The sequence below is a fragment of the Pavona decussata genome, unplaced genomic scaffold, assembly GCF_977016875.1.
Source record: "Pavona decussata unplaced genomic scaffold, jaPavDecu1.1 SCAFFOLD_91, whole genome shotgun sequence".
Lineage (NCBI taxonomy): Eukaryota > Metazoa > Cnidaria > Anthozoa > Scleractinia > Agariciidae > Pavona > Pavona decussata.
Window position 1 is genome coordinate 1215635 of NW_028145508.1, and position 22319 is coordinate 1237953.

A 22319-nucleotide genomic window follows, 5' to 3' on the forward strand; every position below is an offset into this window, starting at 1 on the left:
ACCTGTTTCTTTCTATATCTGCTGACCACGATTGCGGTTGCAACCAGAATTCAAATTCCAAGATGGCGGCGGCAGACGTGATAACAACTATCATACGAAGAAACAGGCCGGGCACAAAGGCTGCGGTAGGATCTTATTTTATCAGTGATAGACCAAACGCTTGAAAGTTTAATGTTCTTATACACATAGAATTGAAGGTATTCATGTTGTTATATTTCCGAGTTGAAGCATGTTGATTTGACTTTTGTCTCGCTTGATTTTTCCCAATTAAGTCAGTTAGAGTCGTTAGACTATTTATTTTTTAAGTACTTGACAACGAAATGCCAACATCTGTTACTCAAAAAATGATGAATCGTGTGTGAAGTGTCATTCGCTTTAATAAAGCCGTTCTTCAATGGCAATCATGTCAATTTGTTGAGGCTGAAAACTGTGAATTGTTGTTTTGAATTGTACGTAGTCGAGGTTGTTTGTATATTGAGTCTTTCCGTAATCATCCATTGTCGTTATTCAATATCTTTTCTCTTCGTAGTTGTTACATTTTTATTTATTTATTTGTTTATTTATTGATTGATTGATTGATTGATTGATTGATTGATTCATTCATTCATTCATTCATTCATTCATTCATTCATTTGCTTCTTTATCTTATTCCCTTCAATTTGGGGCCTTCTTCTATCAGCAAGGTAGTGTATGTGTTTAATTCAGAAAAATTTGTGTTTTTGCATTCAGGACATGTATGGCTGGCCAGATGAACCATTTGAAGAGATGGACAGTACTCTAGCTGTACAACAGGTACATTATTAATGCAGCAACAACATGATATGCGAGTTACAAGTTGCTGCAGCAATGTAGCAAATAATCAGCTTATCAAAAAATTTAGGGAAACAGCCAAAGAAAAACTTGGATGGACCCATTGTTGTCTATTCATTTTGTACTTAACCCAGTGATTGTCATCAGGCTATTTAGAATACCATCACCATCATCATCATCATCATTGTGATATCCTCATCATCACCATTATCATCATCATTAAAGATATCACTAATTTATTGTCATCATTATCATTAATTCCTAACAGTGGCTGATCCAGATCTTCAGGTAAATGGGGGTCCACTCTCAAATGCTTGAAATGATTCTCTTTGCAATATTGTGAAGCCAACATATCTCAGCGCCTTGGCCCTATGGACCTCGGTTTAGTCTAAAAGAATAAGGGGGCTCCCTCCTCCAGATCTGCCACTGCCAAAGTGCAGTACAGACCAGTCCTTTACAATGAAGTGAGCTCTCAACAAACAAGTGTTTAGTGTTGTAGCAAACAGTTCTTGTTTATTCTGTCAGTATATACAGCAACAGATCAGAGCAGACTTCACAAACATTGATGCCATCTTAGAGTCACCAGAGGGTCAGGATGAAGGAGTGTGGAAATATGAACATCTTAGACAATTTTGTATGGAACTTAATGGACTGGCCATCAAACTTCAGGTACAGATGTAATGTGGAAGCAGGGTTCATATAGGTCAAGGATAACCTGGAAAGTCATGGAATTTTAGAATTTCATTTTCTAGGCCTGGAAAGTCATGAAATTTTGGTGTGGGTCATGGAAAGTCATGGGAAATGATGTTTATTAAAAAGTACAAAATAAATTGGGTTTTTTTGCAAAGAAAATAGTAAAAACATACCCAAAGTGGAAGATGATTTCCAAGAAAATGGTCAAATTTAGGTCATGGAAAACTTGGATAAGTCATGGAAAAGGTCATGGAAAATCATGGAAGTTTAAAAGCTCAAAAGAGAACGAATCCTGTGGAAATCATGATGCTAGAAAATATCAAGAAGATTGTGCTTGGGGAGAGGAGGAGAGGGGGACCAGAATTTTTGTGCAGGGAATCAGTTACCCTATACCAGACCACATTCATCTGCATTTTGCTACCCTACTCTGGACTAGACAACAAACTTCCCTACCCTATAGCAAGCTCGTGTTAAACTCAATTCTTATTCTCAACTAAATTTTTATACTGTCTGTTTTCCGGTAAATGATACCCTATTCTAGAACAAACGTCTTTGGTTTCTATACCCTGACCCAGGCTGAGCTCCTAGAAAAACATACCCTTCACAGTTGCACATACCCATATTATTTCATATACACCTGTATGGAGGTAGGGTACCACAATCTGGGGGGTAAGGAGGGTGGGTGTTTGGCTCAAATTAAAAGAAGTGCTGAACTGTTTATCATTCTATGAAGGGAAAACTTTATGAAGAAGGAGCTAAATCAACCTAAGTAAAACTAACAAGGTGTGTTTTTTTTCATGCTTCTTTCCAAATTCTGCCCGGAAACATTTCCCAAATACAAGTTGCGGAGTATTATGGCATTATCTGTCCATCCAGCTATCTATCAGTATATGACACATGCGAATGACATAAACAACACAGACAGTCAGTGAAATGTCGTTGCCTGTATTCACTCTGTTGTAAACCGGTCAAACCGGGACACGACAGTGTATCACAGTCTTGTATTTTGCGCGTTCTCTTTACCTTATTTGGTGAAATGACATAATAGTGGAATAATAAGATGTAGTATTTGATGCTGTAAAATGTCTGTTAGGTTTATGTAGTCATGTTTGTTTACCTTTGGTATGTACTTTTCCTTAGGCTGACTGCACCCCTGCTACCTGCACACAAATGACAGCAACTGAGCAGTGGATCTTCCTGTGTGCAGCTCACAAGACCCCCAGAGAAGTATGGACAATACTTTAAATAACGATACTTAAAAAGACAGTGCGGTTTATTTTACTATCACTATGAAAGTTTGTACCATTTGAAAACTAACGGTAGTTGCCCAGATTTGTTAGACATCACTATACTGGTGAACTGAAACTGTCCAAATTATTGGGAAAATCACTAAATATGTGCCATACTGCAGTTTGCTCTCCTTTTGGTTATAATTATGTATTTTCCTCTTGGTGCACTAAGAGTATTTTTTGTATAAGAAAGGAAACTATTGAAATGGTGGAACAGCTTTGAACAAAACAGAACAATGAAATAAGGTCAATTGTAACCACCTGTCCTGACTGGTAGTTGTTGAAAAGCTAATTTGTATTACATGTAATACCAATGGCTATTGCAACAAATAGTGTTGTTATATACCTAGACTTTCACTCAACAAAACGAGCACTGTGATTGGTTGATTCTTGGTCACGTGCCCCTGATCAAATACAAATGTATCCCGACCGGGATACAATTCCGCAGTTGTTTCCCTCTCAGTTGTTTGTTTGTTTGTTTGTTTTGCTGTGATTGTTGAAGGGAAAGTCTAATACTTATTATAATATATAACAAAGCACTTAATGTATGGTCCCTCGTGAAACTAGTTAGTTTTGTTTTCCCTCGAGTCCTGATGTTTCCCTTGACTTTGTCTCGGGAAACATCAGGACTCTCGCGAAAACAAAACTAACTGTTTCCCTCGGGACCATACATTAAGTGTATAATATTGGTCCTTATTTTGCCCTTCACAGTGTCCAGCTATAGATTATACAAGACATACTTTGGATGGGGCAGCGTCGCTACTGAACAGCAACAAGTATTTTCCCAGCAGGTGAGTACTGATATCCCTGAATTTTGTTGAGTACCTTACCGACTTACAGTGCCAAGGTTCAAATATACATGTAGCAGGATTTCCATAATTAGTTTTGTCTTTAAAAGAATTTGGAAAACAGTCAAATAATACCAAGATTGAATTCACTGGTTCAGAACTTAGAACTACACTATATAACAAAGGCTCTTTTACCAGCTGCTGTTTGAAAAATGAGCCTGTGTGGCAGAAATCAAGCCTATTTATAACATAATAAACAGCACCGCAATAAAGTGCTGGTCAGAATCTTTTATTTAAATACTAAATTCTGCACTTCAGAATTCCTTCCACGGTCTCAGACTTGAAAGTGATAATTGCCTTGCAAACATAATAAACATTATGCTACTACAGAAACTTGAATGGTCGAACTCAAAGGTTTCATCTACTGACTCAAAACATGAAACCAAATGTAACTTAAAGGACTTGATTAAACTAAAACTAAACTAGTTTCTGTTTGGAAGGAAAATTGCTGGTTTTATAGCCTTCTGGGTTCAGTAATTGGTTGATAGGCAGCTGTGTTATGAAAATGCATTGGAATTCAATTATGTTTTGTTCTTTAGAGTGAGTATCAAAGAATCATCAGTGGCCAAACTAGGATCAGTTTGCAGACGGGTCTACAGGATCTTTTCACATGCGTATTTTCATCATCGTAGCATTTATGACGAATTCGAGGTGAAAGCCGACTGTCAACCTTAGCTTTTATGCGTTAATTACAGCTTTATAGTGCCATCCAACAGATCCATTGAACATTTATTCTGTTGCCACATTGGATCCTTTGGAACACTTGTGTGAAGCTCATAAAAGCTTTCTTATAACCATTCCTTCAGAAAAAATCCACACTCCCATGTTACCAATTGAGAGTCAAAACTACTGAAGGAGTGAGGGTGGAGGTCAAAAGGGCAGCTCCCTCACCCCACACTACCCACCCCTCCCCCCTAGCAGTCTCGCACTCTCCCTGATCTTCACTGATTATGGAAGTTGACAGCTCAACAAACTTCTCAATCAAACTTGGCCAACTCAAACAGAAATATACAGCCCAATCATTTAAGAAGGGATGTGTGACAATTGCAATTCACCCACACCATTAATTAACATGCAATAAATTGAAGAGGTGGCTAGAAAATAGCCCTAAGTGATGTTTGATCAACTGCTAGATTCTCCTTTCAAATAACCTTATGTTTCCTTGTCAAAAGGAGAAGAATTTAATGTGAGATCAAGAGTCATTTGGAGTCATTTTCAACGCACCTCTTCAATTATTGTTCCATTCATATCATTCCCATTGCATTATTTTGTACATTTAAATTTTTTTCTCTGGTGTTAAGGCTTGCTCACTACTTGTAAGTGTTGTAAAAATAATGAATGGTACCTTGAAACATCCAGGATCCCACAAACGTTACGCTAACCCCTTGAATCTCAGATTTTGTAGAGCAGGCCGAGAAATCTCATTTTCAATGAACTAGCAAGCTATGTTTGCAGTGAATGTATTAGACTACACTTGTGGTGAATTACTGGTAATAGAACTAAAAACTTGAAAAATCTTCTCCTCTTGTAGAATGAAACTCTTCTATGTAAGAGGTTCACAACCTATGTGCTGAAGTACGACTTGATGGCAAAAGAGAATCTTATTGTGCCGATGGAGGATGCTTCGAACCCAGCCCCACCCCCTGAGGAACCCAGAGATGACAGACCAATGGACAGTGAAGGATGAAGTGTTGGTTGGAAAACAAAACATAGACAATATGAAGAAGGCTGAAAGCTGAAATTACTTGTTTGGGATTCCAATAATTGAACACATGAAGACTTGAATGACAAATTGTGGCTGTCCATGCTACATGCTGAGTAGTCGCCCACTTAGACCAGTCTCTGACTAGTCTCCTTGCTAGGTGTGGGTGTTAAACAACTTTCTAGCAACTTGTATATACATGTAACAAGCAGGGTCTCAAAGGGGGATCCCCGGAGCCCACAATTTTTGCCGTAGACCCTGGAGCTAAAAGGGTGCAAAGACAATGCAAAAAAAAAAAACTCTCTTATTAAAACACCAAGGAATTAAAATTGTACGGTTTCTTTTCTTTTTTTTACTGTGGCCTCACAAATAAGCGACCTCACAGAAAAGTTAAAAACCCGCCAAGATGTTTCAAGTAATATATCAAACACGGGAAGGTGTGTTTCATCAGATATCCAAACACTGAGAAGTAGTTTGAAAAAACGAGGCCAGCCGAGTTTTTTTAAACGACTACGAGTTGTTTGGATATCTGATGAAACACACTTTCGAGTGTTTGATATGGCTTCTCAAATGATCAATAATTCTTGGAGAAATTCAAGGCTGAAGTTGGCAAGATTTTATGGTAATTAGGATCACATATCCAAACATCGGTCACGGTAGTGATTTTCTTTGTTTCCTCTTGATGAATTATTTATGAGTTCGAGAAGTACAAAGAAAAGAAATTAGTCTTGCCATAGAACGTACTGCATAACTATGAACTGCAGCTTTACTCATATAAGCACAAAAATGTCAATTTTATTATTTAACCCTTCAATTAAATTAAGACAATTCAATACTAACGCCAACTGTTGTAAATAGTTTCACATTTTTCTGTAGACAAAAAACACCAAGCGAGTCAAAATCCACTGTATATGTCCGATAAACAATGACTTTGATGCCGCGCTGAACATATTCATGCCACTAACCTTGATCGGACTCGAAGTCCGATGGAGAAGGTTCGTTAGACAACCGCCTGAACGCATTCAAATTTCAGCAGCGGTCACTAACCCTTAATACAAACGATGATTTAGCAGGAATTGTTGATTTTCTAAAGACGTGTTAAACTAGTTTGCCTTGGGGTACACGGCAGGCGATATAAAGAGGAACAGAGGAGAGGAATCCGACGCAAACGCCAAACGAGATTACTGCGTTCTCCCTAAGCACTCCACCCGCGCGTACGATTCCCTTCCCCTGACTAGCACCAGTCACAAAGACCGTTTGTCTGGGATGCATGTACTTGATAAGAAAATTTTCTTTATCTGGAACCGCCAGAAAATACTACATTTTACTTTTTCTATATCTCAAGTTTTAGATTAGACCTCCAAATGCCAACACTGCGCAAAACTAGTAGTCCTTATTTACACTTAAGGCGTCTTTATATATACAGCATATCGTCTGTGAGTAGCGTCCTTTGCTTGAGCCCTTTTACAGAATTTTGTCTCGGTCTGTATTCGTGGCCTTCTTCTCTTCAGGTTCTTTCACAGCAGACATGTCTGAATGAGATCCGTCTTTACTGTGGTGTCCTTTGCTGTCGTGTTTGTGGTACTCCTCCCTTTGCTGGTCCGTCTTCCATCGCCGGAAGCCACTGATTAACATGGCGTACAAACACATCACGTCGCTGTTTGTCTTTGTATCTTGTATGAGTTTATTCCTGCAGTGGGCGTCTCTCCGTTGTGTAGTACAGGTCTGAGATGAAATGAATAGACTACAACTCATTCGAATTCCTTTATCAAAATTTGTGTAAACTATTAAAAATAATTTGATCTGTTGGGAGATTTTACACCTGAAAACTTAAATGGCAGAAAATTTTAACGAACGAAATGTTATATCCCAATTTTCTGAGCTGGGAAGCTCAGAGCTAATGGCCTTTCGAAATGCCGTCTTTCCTTACCATACATGTACTATATACCAAACGAGGAGATAGTGTTTGTCCCGCGTCCTGGTTGGCTATCTGCCGCCCGAGGTAGGGACCTTCGAGCGGTCAGTTTTTTTTTCCCGCCAGATCTGTAAAAGTAAAATGATTATTGAATCTGGCTATCCACAGATTTGGCATGTTCTAACATGATTTTTCGCTGCCGTTGAATAGTACGGCTATACCGCGAAATTAATCATAAAACACAGAGTGACCAAGTGGTACTTGTCTTTAATTACTGAAGGAATTTGGTCGCCCCACAGAAATATATTGTAAAACAAAACACAGTGATCCGCGACGCAATTCCGTGCGCTCGCAAATTTCTCTACAGATATTACAAAATGACGCAAACAAAAAAGCCGTAACCGTGAGATCTGTTATAAAGCGCACAAGGAATTGACGAGAGCACTCAAGAAGTAAGGAGAGACACTTCCCAGTGCGGCTCGCGTTGTAGCCTACAATTTTTTTGTACTTTCTTCGCTTACTTGCAAAGCACCGATAACACATTTTTATTTGTTTCGTACTGTGTACGTATATTTAACAATTATCGTGCGAAATCGCACCATATATTCGCACTAAATATTCGTCGTCTGTACACAACAAATGTCCTGCGATATACGTAATTCCGTGCGTCGGGGAGAAAAATGGCAAAATAAAGATCATCTCCAGATTTTCTGCAATAGCACTGTGCTCTATTATCAATGTGTTGAATATTAAGTAAAACAATTATCCTGCTCAATCTTGCGGAATATCCCCTGATTTTATTCCGCGATTTCGCAGGATAATATCATTGTTATTTCAACATTAGTTGTTCCTTAATACTGAGCTCTAAAGACGAATTTTCTTATCGTAAAGTTGCTGAATCAATGTCCTCATTGAGCAAAATGTTGTAGTCAAGTGAGTTTACACCACATCTACACCACATCTATACAATTTTAATTACAGTAGAGGTACGTCTTTAAGGAGATGACAACGATTTTAATCAAGTTGTGTAAGTAAAACATTCCTTTCAGACGTTACTACTACTACAGGAATTCCTCTCATATTCTTGGAAAAGTCTCTTAGCGAAAATTTTTTAGTTTCATCTGATCTCATTCTATAAATTAGTCATTTGACGTTTCCAGAAATTTAAGTCAATTCTAATGTACCGATCATAAAGTCTAAACCGGCATAAGTTTTGCTACTATTAAAATTTATTTAAGTGCTTTTTGGGTATAACCCTATATGTACAAAATCCATACGAACATGGAAGTATAAGGCAGTATATAAATAGGTACATTTCAAAGGAGATGACAACGATTTTAATCAGGTTATGTAATTGCTACATACCTTTCAGACGTTGCTACTGCTACAGGTATTCTCATGTGTTTGGAAAAGTTTCTTAGAGAAATTTTTTGTTTCATTTGATCTCATTCTTGAAATTCGTCATTTGACGTTTCCAGAAATATAACGATTATCTCACTGTACCGATCATTAATTAGTCCAAACCGATATACACCTTTCCTACTAATTAAAATTTATTTAAAGTGCTTTTTGGGTATACACCTATATATGAATGCATATGAGCTCTTATTGCGAATATGAATTGATTGCGTTAATTTCGGACTCACCGTGCTGAAAAGGGCTGCATACGACGAAGTCAACGTTAAAAAATTGTTTCTTAGGAAGTTACTGACTCAATTTCCTCAGCACAGTCTCAGCGTAATGTTATATTTTACTTACGTTACATTAACTCAACAGCTATACAATTTGAATTAATTACACATATTAAAATGTAAATAATTGTATAACGGACACTTCTATCAGTTGGAGACTACAAAATTTAAATTAAGCAAACGTTAAAACAATTTTCATTTGAGAATTCTCCATTCTATTAGCTTAAAATGGATACATTTAACGTACGCACACATTTAAAAGTTTTTATTTTTCAATATATTTGTTGGGGATATTGTTGATATTGATTTAGCTTGGTAAATTTTATTCCAAAAATTTGTTTACACTCGCTCGACACACGAGCAAATTAATCAGTCCTATTCCAAGCACACGAGCCACTTTTACTATCGGCACTCGAGCAATTTCTACGCGTTCGACACACGAGCATCTTCTTCGCTCGACAACACCAGCAAGGTACGAGCAACTTCCTCGTGACATAGAACTTAGACTACGCTCGGCACACCTTTGCGTTCGTCACACGAGTAATTTATATACGCTCGACACACGAATAACTTTTACAGGGAACACACGAGCAACTTCTGCGCTCTAGACACGAGGGTAACTTTAATTTACCATTATAAACCTTCGCATCTCTCAATTTCTGGAGTCGATTGCGCTGAAAATTTGTAGGGATGTTAACAAATAATGGAATTATATCATGATTGTTGTTTTGCTGGCGGATCACGCATTACTGTATTGTTTTAAGCTATTAAAGTTGGAATTACCATAAAGCAGTTTTCTGTTTGACAAGCGTCCAAAGTTAAATGATTGCATTATCTAGTGGCAAATCATAACCTCTATTGTGATGTGACAGAAGCAAATTTTGCAATTTCAAGACGCGTTGAAAGTTACTGGCTTCGAAAGAAGTAAAAATGTGAAAGATTGGACTTTGAAGCTTTCGATCTTTTTTCTGAAAGCTTTGCCGGAGTTTCCCAATTTCGCTTCTGTGAAATCGCCGAATAGAGTACATTAATAGCTGATTACCTTCCGTCCTGAAGTTCTATATCCGCGGCGAAACCTCGGTCACAAAATTGCCGTTTCATCGCCGTCTCCCGAACGGCGTACCTTCTGAAGTTGTGAATGTAATTATCATGATAATTTGGAACCTTTTTCTGTTTCAAAAACTAGCAACTGAATTATAGTCAAAGGCGGGGGTGTACCGAGCTTCCAGAGCTTCCTTTTACGACTTTCCGATAAAATTCAGACTCTACAACAGATTGCTGTCGCTAATAAGTGTTTGTCAAATTTTAGACTTAGATGGGCAGTTCTTCTTCCTTAAAAATTGCTTTATATAAATATATATTTTTTTCTTTTAATTTAGTAAGAATCTTTAGCAGTTGCTTTCTAGCTTGATCATTTTGTACGGAATCAGTGTAAAATTTGTAAAATTGTATTTGATGTAAAGTAATGTTTTGTTAGTAAAAATAAGAAAAAGTGTTCACTAAAAGACATTAATAGTTGTTAATAGTGCTCAGTATTGTAAATCTCATGTCATGTGTGCAAATAAAAATTGTTAAAAAAAAAAGAAGAAGAATTAAAATATTTTTTCTTACCCGTCAAAAAAATACCGTATGAAAGATCTAGCATTCAACCGTACATATTACAAGTTTTGAGATGCACAAGAAGTTCTTAAAGGGACAACCTATTTGAAGTGTTACTTTGGATGGCCAAAAAACATATTTGTATCGTTGGAAAAGTTAAAATAATGGTTCAATTTTGTTAACGGCTAACCCTAATAGTGCACAAAAACTGGCTAATTCTTTCAAGTTCGTCTCGTGTATTTTGGAGAATTCGCTAAAGATATGGTTACAGTATGTTCTTCCCAGGAGAAATCACTTAATATTTTCTCAGTCGGTGCCTCTGAGAGCAATTTGTTAGAAAAAAGGTATCTTGTCAAATATTTGAGCAGTTTACACTAAAATACAGAAAATTTGTACCTCAAAATTTTGATCACATGCGTAATTACTAAAACACCGAGACAGAAATTACAGAATACACTGGACAAATTATTAAGAACGCAAAACAAACATTAAATCTTGTCATGAATATCTTGCGTATTGTCGGAATCAGCCGACAAGATTCGTGCAAACTCTTTAAATAAATACATATATAATGAGAGCAAGAGTACGTCCTATGCGACCTTAATGCATCAGTCAATTCCAACATAACCTGCGATCAGGCGTTCTTTTTTTACCTTTGTTGGGGGGAGCGCGAAAGTTTGGCAGCGCGAGAGTCATAACCACCGATTCTCGCGCTGCCACACTTTTTGTTTGCCAAATTTCAGTTCAGTGTCATTCAATTTGTTAAGGTTATCTCGAATAAACCATTTTTCCTGTTAAAAGCCCTTAACCCAGGCCTTAAACTGCTTGAGAACTCATATCAGTGGTCACATTACGCACTTTTATCGTTGGAAGAATGATTTACCTTAGGCACACTCACTCAGGTGATAAGTGTGATTGTCATGCAAAAAATAGGTTTAGAAAACGGTACTATCCGCGAAAGTCGAGTCCTTCAAAGAGAAGTGTTGTTATTCCCCAGCTACTTCTAAGGTTAGTCCAACGCACATCTCTCTAGCCTCATTTAAAAGCTTACTACTTCAATATTACAATAAGGCTTTGAACCTGTACGACGTTGACGACATCAGAACCTGGAGAACAATCTGCCCCAGGTGCAACATAGCGACGACGTGCTGCTTCTAGCAATTTGAATTTCCGTTTTTTATTTTCTTGTTTTTATATAAGTAGCTTTAGTTTTTAAGTTTTAAATAATAAACGTGGGATCTGCTGTAATTGGCTAGGCTGCAGTGGTCTCCCTGCCGGAATTTTTTTTTTTTTTTTTACGTATTCATGCATATGGATCTGTATCTGTTTTTTAGTTAGGCGAAGCTAAATAAATAAATAACGCGTCAACCTCTTTCCCAGGGCTTTGATTTCAATGATTTCTTGACGCCAGAGAAGGAGAGCAGTGTTCCTTCAAATTTTATCTCTTTTGGCCTGGAACGACACCGTCGGCCCAACCGTATGGTCGTGTAGCATGGGTTCTTTGAAGGACAAAGTTCTGGTTTGAAACGCTGTTGCATTCTCGCGCTTTGCGCTGCTTACAACATCGCGGCGACGGCAACGAGAACATCACAAAACAATAGGATGTAATGAGAAAAACAAAGGCCCTGCACGCGCATTATACATTTAGGTATATTTCTTCGTCGTCCTCGGCAAAACAGCAACCGCGTGAAATGACCACTGATTCAACGTTTTGTGGAGAATGTTAGCACCCGACGGTGAAGTTTTTATCAATCTGTCTTACCTTAAAAGCCGTTCCTACCAATTCTGTTCCTAGATAGTTCAGCCACACTGGTACAAGTTGAACCAGTTGAAATAATCGCGAGGTAGCCTTTTGAGTTCAAGAAACGTGGCCTTATATTTTCAAGTGATTTTTTCGTCATTAGTTAGCTACCTTGGCTGATTTGAACTTTCCCTTCCTCTCGCTTTGGGGTAGTTGCCAAGGGAAACTCTATTGTTTTCTTGACACATCCAAGGTCCAGATGATAAATAGGCCTCATCACGGTTTTCAACGCCATTTTGACGAGTAGGCAAACAGGCTTGAAATAACAGTGTTTGTATGGAAATACGATGTCGAATAATTTTCATAAAACATCGCTTCTGAAAAATTCGTGAATTGGAAACTTTTGGCACTAGGAACTGAAGGATTTTAAGAAAAAAAATTGGAGGGATTTAGCAGTGCCAGAAAGCGTCCAGTCGTGTTTTGAACTCTCCATACATTTCCCTGTATCTTTTTCCCGCGAACTATTTTTAGTAACGGTTCACGGCTGGTTCGCTATACAGACTGCATGGAAAGTTCAAAACACGACTGGACGCTTTCTGGCACAGTTACATCCCTCCAATTTTTTTTTCTTAAAATCCTTTTCCTAAGGCCAAAAGTTTACAATTCATGAATTTTTTAGCAGCAATGTTTTATGAAAATTATTTGACATCGGATTTCCATACAAACACTGTTATTTCAAGCCTGTTTGCTTACTCGTCAAAATGGCGTCGAAAACCGTGATAAGGCCTATTTTCCTGAAGTAATTTACCTAGGGCAACATCGGTCACGCTTATAAAAATTCGGTTTCCCTCGGGCAAGAGTGTGTAGTGTGAATACGGCTAATATCCTCGGCACGATAGCAAACCTTTGGTAGGCACATGAACTAAATTACTAAAATACAGCAGAATATGCAAGCTTACACGCTAGTCATATCTGGTAGAAAAGACCGCAGAAGACACGCGAGCCACTATCCACGCATATAAAACAAACTACCAAATAACTTATACTGGGGACAAAACTAGCCAACGCCCACTCGCGCAGGCAAGAGACACGAAAACATGAACCCGCTCAGCTGCGGTGGAACCGCACTGCAGTAAATTTTCCAGAGCAATGAGGAAATTTAAGCAAAAATACTAAACTGCTTTCTACTATGTTCCCTAATCGTTTTCTGTCCTTTTAATTAAAGGCATAATTTGTATGAACTAATTGGATTTCATCTGTTCAAATTCTTAAGCTGAAAATTTAAGTTGCTGAAAGTTCTGGGGAACGAAATTTTATTGCCATTTTTACAGTTATGTACTTAGTGACCTGGCCTTGGATTGGAAGCGAGGCTGGGTGTGACCTTGTTTTGATACAAACCTCACTTCTTTTCATATGTAAATGCAGCTAGTTAGCATAAGAACAGCGTGATCTACATATGAAAAGTAGTGAGATTTGTATCAAAACAAGGTCAACCTCAGCCTCGCTTACAGTCCAAGGCCAGGTCACTTAGCACACAACTGTAAAATAGGCCTATTTGCGAGCTGTTCTTGACTTAATTTACAGCTAACCTGTTCTCGAATTTTTAACGACAATTTTGCCCCTTAGAAAACGAAAGGAATTAGTTTTCTAGTGTTTCGAAATTTTGAGCTGACACTGACATTTGCCGAAGAAAACTTTAGATTTTCTTTACAACTAAATGCGAATTTGTTAGGAGATGAATTTAAATTAAGGCCTTTCGAGCAGATGAATTTAAATTGAAAATCCATCGAAGTGAGCCGATGAACACAGAAGCTGCCATAGACGAAGTAAAGGCTTCGGCGACGATAGTGGTGACGACAAAATTGAAGTAACATTCCCAAACAGCGTAAATTTGCGAGAGATAGAGAAAATGCAATAACAAGGGGCTTTACACGCAGAACGAGAGGAGCTGGGAAAACACTTAAGGCTGGTTTCCATATGATCGCAGACCTTATTGCGATCTGCGATCATATGGAAACCAGCCTTTACCAACAGCGCGGCTGAATTTCGTGACCATTCCAGCAGCGAAGATAGTGAATTAAATGGACACAATTGGCACAGCGTCAAAATGAGTGGGCATGCGTGCTTAGACCGCGCGCGATTTTAAAACCTCCTGTCTTTAACACAGTGACTCGTTTTTCACTCATTAATTTCACAAAATAGCTGAAAACTGGTTTTGTATAGAGCGGCGTTGCGTGTATGCTAATTATAAAAATTTAGATTGAATGAATTTCAATGAGTAAAAGCGATTTAAAACTAGTGATTCAGAAACTGCGGTGCATTAAGATGTAAAGTGAAAATAATTTGAATACGGCTGTCTTTTCGTACTTTTAGCTGAATTTTCAAGTCACAGAAACTTTTAGTTAAGGGAATCTTAGTTATATCTATTGAATTTCCGAAAATCCTTGCTGGCCTTATTTGCTACCCTGAATTGTAGCTTTGTCTCCCCCGAAAAAAAAGGAACTATATTTTCCCATGTTACGAAGTTTCAGGTAACATTTAACCACCAAAGAAAACACTCACTCCTGAAAACACTCATTAAAATTCAATCAAAAAATCTGAGACTATTAAGGCCTAATTCCGAACAGACGTTCACCGAAACGAACCGTTGATTGCTTCAAACTACTTCACTTCTTTGAAAAGTAGGGTGAATAGTGCTTAAAATCAAGACTACAACTAGTTCCTTAATTATTTTGGGAAGAGATAGTAAAGCGAGTAACACAAGCGAAAATTGTCCCCCGCGAGGAGAAGCAGCATAATTGCGTTTACGACAAACGGCATACGTGAGATTCGCTTTTATGTTTCCTCGAAAAAAATGAGTACATAGATGAGAATAGTGCAGGAAAATTTCTGGCTTTTGATGTTATTTTATTTTGACGTTGTTATCAAATTTGATGGCGAAACTGAGAACGGCAAGCGGCAAATGAAGGATAAACATTGTCGCGTGGTCATTTGTGCTGTTTGCCGTGTGCCGTAATCGTGATTCTTAATCTCTTTGTTATCTAACAATACACGGCTTTCAGTAGACTATGAACAGTCTCTTAGATGTCCTTGGGATAATGAAGCTAGCGAAATACGCGAGCTAGCGAGTACGACAATTGCCTCCCGCAAAAAGCAAGGGGCTACACCCGGAAAAAGCCATAGAAATTGGCACCGGAGGGAAGCAATTGTCGTGCTTGCTCGCGTGGATCCGGCGTGCTCGATTTACCATCCGTGAGAAAAATAAGGCACTCAGCTCGTAGTCAAGAGGGCTCATCCCCTCTTGTCGTGTCTAGGATTTTGGTGGTAATCCTTTCGATTTACGTATTCAACGTAAACCATCGTTGAAACATCCCAAATGGGGAGTTCTTAAAAATGAACAGTTCGATACAAAACACCAACATTTGGTCATACTAATAAAAAGTTTAACTGCATAAGAATATGCAAAATTGCTTGCCACAATGCAAACTGCGCAGAGCTTAATTGAGCAAACCCTTGAACAGTTTAGTTGCTCTACCAACAAATATCTTACCTAACAGCTGATACGCCACCAAAATCGTTCAAAACCTGAACACGAAGTTCCCGAAAATTAACGATTATCCTTGCACGTTTGCCGTTGGAAACTAGGCCGTCTGCTTTCTCAGACTACTGAGATACAACCAAGTAATAATCTTAGCTTCGTCAATGTTTTTTATTGACAAAAAGAACTATATATTATTCACTTGTTATTGTATTTCTGTCTGTGTGTAATACAATAGCATATTTGAGATAAACGTTTGTATCCTAGGCAACTCCATTGAGGATAAACGGTAAAAATTAATGAAAAATATACTGTTGGAAACGATCGATTAGGTTATTACTAACTAAATTTTTAAGCCTCAAGATTAAAGAAGGAGATAAAAACATTAGCGTTATCAAGGCCGACAAACTTGTGATTCATAAACTAGAAACCATTGCGGTTACGTGCGGAACTTATACAGTTGCAAAAAAAAAGCCCGAAAAAAAAAATTAGGCTGGAACGGGATTCGAACCCATGACCTGTGCGATACCCGCGCAATGCTCTACCAACTGAGCTATCAAGCCAACGGGGAGCTGGTCATTTGGTGCATTCGTAATATATCCGTAGAGGTGGTATGTGTGTGGTCCATGGTGAAGATGCCTGCCTCGATAATGTTGTGACAATCCTCAATACAAGTATCAGAGCCGGCAGGGCTAGCCGGAGGCAAGAGACTATGAGGTACTTACCTCATAGTCTCTTGCCCGAGGTGGCTCGGATAAAAATTTTTTTAATTTAAACGTCCCCAACAGCCTGGAATTTTTTGGAAGCAGACTGCTTACAGACTCCGGCTTTGCATTTAAGATCCGCCCTGTACTGTTCGAGCGCAATAGGGGTACGAACGAGAGGAGATTGGGGCGAGACGAGACGCTCTCGACCGGTCCCAATCCTCCGCCTCCCAATGTTTAGCTGAAAGCTAAGCAAACACATTGCAAGTTTATATTGGAAGGGAATGTTTAATCACATCATTCAGTTATTTCTAGTGTATCATGTATTCACTGCATCATATTTCTTTCACATACTTGAATCACTCTTCACAGTTATCTACGCGACTAAAGCAGCTACGAAAAGAAAACCTGAAAAAAATGTCAGGTTTTCTTTACTTCTTTTCGCAGCTGTTTAATTACGTAGATAACTGCAATGGTCTCATATGTATTGACTCATTCGTCCGGAGTTCAAATATATGAATTTCAAATATTTCACTACCATTTAGTAAAAGCAGCCATGAAATACGGACAATTTTTTGTGGTTCTTATCATAAAAAGCAAACACACAGGGCCAGTTAATTAAACAGTCTAACTTAGGCCCCGGCTTAAGACAATTCAGTAGTGGACCTCCAAATCTGTTTATAAGTGGTTTATTTTAAGTAGAAAAATAGTTTTCTAGTCTGGGATGCAAACCTTCTTGTTACCGTCAGCAGCAGACAATGTTTAGATATGACTGCTGGTAAAATTGAAAATGGCTTAGAACGTGGTTTTGTTAAACACCGTCTAAACTGTCTTTTAATAACTAACCCATACATTTTAGGGAAAACCGAAACTGGCGTGACTGGATAACAGATAACAGGGGCACCCAACGGATCGTTTCCGTAATTTATCTCTTCGGAAGTCCCTTAATCCCCAACAATTTTCTATAGGGAATTTTCACTTCGAACTTTCGTGATATGGTAAACTTTAGGCCTAGCGTTTTCGGATTGTTAAAAATATCGTTTCGAGGGTCGAAAAAAGGTGAGCTAAGATTTTCGGAAAGGAAATAAGGCCTAAGGTTTTCGGGAAATGGACAAAGATGCCCTAGTAATTTCGAAAAGACTCAAGTTGCCCTAGAATGACCGAACAGATAAAAAATATTATAGCGCGGCCTGAAATGAACCTACAGAGCTTTAAAGGCTCTCCAGATAGCCTAAAACAGCGTTTCAAAGGGTCTGAGAGAAAACTGTCGTTGGGTGCCCCTGAGATAAACACAGGGACACAGGGCAGTACAGTCTATAAATGCAATAGGATTACACTCTTTTTTATATAAGAACGTTGAAGCTGAGATTAACTAAAATTAAGAACATACTAAGGACATTACCCAGGCTGACAGTCAGTTAAGAACAGTTTTATTGCGACCAAATGTTTTTAAAGTGAACAGTATAAATACGGCCGGATAAAATAATACATGTAAAAATTCAGTCAATATTGTCCAATTAACCAAAATAATAGCTGTCTTGGTCACGTCCGCATACGGATTTATTGAAATACTATAACAGATAATACCGGCCCTATGCCCTACTGGGGGCTCAAAGGACTAAGAGAGAGAGATAACAGATAATTAAGAACATCTTGAGAACTTTTCAGGCTCAAATTGCCAAAAAATAATAAGAACGTTTAGCCTCAGCCCCAAAATTAGACGTTCGGTTCTTATAAAAATAAATAAATAAATAAATAAATAAATAAATAAATAAATAAATATAAAGTGTACCACACCCCCTTCCCCGTTGTCATTCAGTGCTCAGAAGCCTAGGCTCCTGCAAAGCTGTCATTATGAAGTGAACGAGAAGGGACAGGAAAAAATATCACCTTAAAAAATATCAGATCAGATAGTTACCGTCCAGCTCTAGTGAATTCTTGAAGAATTCTTGACAGTTCTCTTGTTTCCCGTAAGGAGATGGATAATGGCCGCGCACTAGCCTGTGAGCAGGCTCTCGATCTGGGCCCAGTTGCTCGAAGCATGGTTAGCGCTAACCCGGGTGAAATACCATAACACCTATAGGTTTTAATACAATAAAATCTGCAATTCCACAGCGACAAACCAATGAGTGGTGCCGGATCACTTGTAGACCTGGATCAGCAAATTATCTCAAATAGAAAATATTAACGGCAGACTGATCCCAACGGCGGAGGTGACAAGCTTGAGAGAGCAAACAACAAAAGCTAGAATAACTGAAATATATTTGTTTTTTAAAAAAACAAATTTTTTTGCCCGATATTTCGGTTTGCAATACAAACCTTCCTCGGGGGCTGAACGAAAAAGAAAAGTGAGAAACATAAAAGGATCGTTACAAAGAAGATTTAAAATATAAAATGCGTGACAATGATTGGTTGTTTAGGACTAAGTGTGAGACATGTCATTGGCGTGTTTCGTCACGTCTATTTATACCAAGAGGGTGCAATGTTTTAGCTTTGTTGATTAAATGAGCTTCACGAGCCTTTCTAACTGAGTCACGTTTGCTGCGTATAAGTTCAAGCGGGATTAGTTGGACGTCGTTGATTGAGTGGCCAGGTTGGTTGAAATGTAGCGAGACAGGAGTGGGGTTGAGTAGTTGATGGTGATTCAGGATGGATCTGCGATGCTCCCCGAAACGTTCATTAAGTTTGCGCTTTGTCTCCCCAATGTATTGGGAGTGGCACTTCTGACATTGAATTAAATAGATTAGGTTTTTGCAATTACAAGATATGTAGTCAGAAATTTTGCGTGATTCGTTAGTGTTGAAAAAAGTGTAGTTCGTTTGACCTTCTTGGAGAAATGAGCAAGTTAGGCATCGTGGGTGGTTGCATTTATGAATGCCAGCGGGTTGTTGGTTGGAGGGCTTGTTTTGAGGTAGCTCGGAATGGACCAGGAGATCACGTAGACTTGCGTTACGTTTGTAGGCGATAACTGGTGGATGAGGGAAAACTTGTTTGCAGTTGGCGGAGGACTGGAGGATGTTGATATGTTTTTTCACAATAGATGAGATTTTGGGAAGTGCAGGATTGAAGGATATGACGAAGGGTGTTCTGTCTGTTTTTGTGGCTTTCTGTTCTTGTGGCTGTAGTGTTGCGTGACGTGGGATGGCTCGTACGCGATTTGCATCTTTTTGTAGGGAATAGCGGCTATAACCACGTTGGACCAGGTGCTTGATGAGTTCTTCGCTTCGTTTATCAAAGAAAGCGTCAGTAGAGCATATGCGACGGATTCGCAGGAAAAGGCTGAATGGAATAGTTTGTTTAGTGTGGTTCGGGTGGCATGAAGTTTTGAGGAGGTATTGATGCTTGTCTGTGGGTTTTGTGTGGAGATCTGTTTGGATGTGGTTGTTGCTGAGGTGGACTTGGACATCTAGGAAAGGGAGTGTCTGATGAGAGGAATTTGAGTATTCATGGGTAAATTTGATACTCGCGTGAATAGAGTTTAAGTATCTGATGAAATCTTTAAGGTGTTCCTCTCCTTCTGTCCATATCATAAAGACATCATCGATGAACCTCCACCAAACGAACGGCTTGAGAGGAGCGTTTCCAATGGCGTGTTGTTCAAATTTACCCATGAATAGATTAGCGTATGAAGGTGCCATACGGGTTCCCATAGCTGTCCCGTGTACTTGTAAATAGTGTTCGTTGTTGAAGGAAAAGTTGTTCATTGTAAGAATCATTCTTATGAGATCACATATGCTTTCAGCAGGAAGGGATTTGTTTTGACGAGTGTTTAGAAAATGGCGGCAGGCTTCGATGCCTTCGTTATGAGGAATGTTAGTATACAATGAGGAAACATCCAGGGTGACAAGGAGGGCGTTTTCCGGTAGAGGTCCCAGTTTCTCGAGTTGAAGAAGAAAGTGTGTAGTATCTTTTATGAATGAAGGAAGATTCTGAACAAGGGGCTTCAGGTGGTAATCGACGAACTCGGAAATGCGTTCAGTAGGGTGGCCATTGCTGGATATGATGGGTCGGCCAGGGTTGCCTTGTTTGTGGATTTTAGGAAGAATGTAGAAACGACCAGTCTTGGGATCAGAGTTGGATGAGAGGTATTTAAATGTCTCATAGTCAATGAGATCATTTTTGTGTAAACGGGTAGTGTATTCTTTGACGCGTTCGTGTATTTTGCTTGTAAGGTCTGAAGATTGTTTTTGATAATATTTAGTGTCATTGAGCTGTCTGCGGCATTCATCAACATACCAGCAGTAGTCCATTATAACAGTTCCAGAGCCCTTATCAGCTGGTTTAATGACTATATCTGAACGTTTCCTGAGTTTTGTGAGAGCTTTGCGTTCTTCCATAGAGAGATTGTTGTGGATAGTGGCTGGTTTTGAGGTCATGATCTCATTTTCGACTGCATTGATAAAAGTGTCAAGGGCTATGTCCCTTCCATTAGAAGGAGTCCATGATCCCTTGCATCTGAAGCGCTTGACTTCATGATCAGATGAAAGATTTGGAGCAGTTAGGTGTTGTTGTTGTTGTTGAAAGAATTCTTTTAGTCGTAAACGTCTTGCAAAGTCGTTGATATCTGCTTGTATTTCTGACCAGTTGACACTTTTGGGGGTGGGGACGAAGGTCAGTCCTCGTGATAATAGTTTGGTCTCAGAGTTTGAAAGTCGTACGGTAGAAAGGTTGATCACTGTTTCCTTGTCTTGTAGTGGCTGTGATATGTTATTGTTTTGGGAGCGGGTTCTGCGATTTTTTTTGTGTTGGTTGACGTTTGTTGGTGTTCTAGAAGTGGAGTTGGCTGTATTTCTGTTGGGAGGATCGGAAGGAGCAGTGATGACATTGCGTACAGGGTTGGTATTTTCAGCATCAGTTTGTTCCGCATTATTCATCGATGTTGGGTTATTTTCTGCAGGTTGATTAGATGCATCGTTATTAATGTCAGTTGGAGGCATACGTTTTAATTTCTTAGTGCGGAGTGAATTTAGATTGTTGCTGAGGTTGAATGCCATATTTTCAATGAGAGTAGTTAAGATGGTGTACGTTGAATGATTATTAACGGAGGTTCGCAGGTCTTCCAGCTGATTGCTTAAAAGCGTTGTTAACAGTTTAATGTGATTGTGGGTTTCTTCCAACAGGAGCTGGAGTTGTTTTCTGGCGAGGTTGTTGAGGTTTTCATTCCATTTTCTCCAGAAGAGGGGGTTGTCTGAGTGGATGGCTGGGTTGCATTTAGGAAGTAAGCCTTTCGGAATCAAATCCTTCGTTGCGTAGATTGTGAAGTTAGTGTGGTGACTTTCATAACGCACAAGTTTCAGTTTGGTTCGTTTGGCTTTATTAAAGAACTCTTTGGTAGAAGGAGGAAGGTCAGAGATACGTTGGGGCCCAGGATTAGATTCGACGTCCATGCAGAGCAGGAGATGTGAGGTATTTGGAGAGTAGAGGCATTTTGAAGCTGTTGCTTCTGGCGTGACATTTGTGTTGGTGTGAGAAGTCTTGGAGGGTCTGTAACTGTAGACGGATAAATGAGCTAAGGTTTCATTTGAGTCAAAAGCAGTAGTTGTAGACGCGAGGAAAGTGAAACAGGATGAACATACAAAAAGTAAACATAGGAAACGAAAAATGTTGTAGTGATGAGGTTTACTTTTTCTATAAGAGATGGCCGTTGATTTTCGTCTTGGGTTGTTGTGACGTCTGGAAGAGATGAAAGAACCAACGCGTAGTCTCCACAGAAAAAGGTCAATCCCCATAATTTTGAAATTAACGTGCGGTGAGCTCAAAGGTTTGGATCCGTGTTCCAGGACCGGTGG

At 39.0% G+C, this 22319-nt stretch overlaps 1 protein-coding gene and 1 long non-coding RNA gene across 2 annotated transcripts; one reads left to right on the forward strand and one right to left on the reverse strand.

The window, feature by feature from the left end:
* Positions 1-46: 46 nt before the first annotated feature.
* Positions 47-5676, forward strand: LOC146474127 (MOB-like protein phocein). The gene is made up of 7 exons (XM_085117389.1): positions 47-125; positions 730-792; positions 1336-1479; positions 2644-2730; positions 3504-3583; positions 4180-4291; positions 5172-5676. The coding sequence occupies exons 1-7, from the start codon at positions 63-65 to the stop codon at positions 5325-5327; spliced, it is 705 nt and encodes a 234-aa protein (XP_084973515.1). The 5' UTR covers positions 47-62; the 3' UTR covers positions 5328-5676.
* Positions 5677-6117: 441 nt separating this feature from the next.
* LOC146474128 (uncharacterized) lies at positions 6118-16008 on the reverse strand. The gene is made up of 2 exons (XR_014866227.1): positions 15839-16008; positions 6118-7067 (listed from the first exon to the last, which is right to left on the reverse strand). It is a non-coding gene; the product is annotated as an uncharacterized LOC146474128 (long non-coding RNA).
* Positions 16009-22319: the final 6311 nt, after the last annotated feature.

What these genes read in the sequence shown, in the direction of transcription:
- LOC146474127 (XM_085117389.1), top strand. Translation starts at nt 63, where the DNA reads ATGGCGGCGGCAGACGTGATAACAACTATCATACGAAGAAACAGGCCG. An exon ending in GGCCGGGCACAAAGGCTGCG is followed by an intron (nt 126 to 729) that starts GTAGGATCTTAT and finishes TTTTGCATTCAG; the next exon opens with GACATGTATGGCTGGCCAGA. An exon ending in GCATTTATGACGAATTCGAG is followed by an intron (nt 4,292 to 5,171) that starts GTGAAAGCCGAC and finishes CTCCTCTTGTAG; the next exon opens with AATGAAACTCTTCTATGTAA.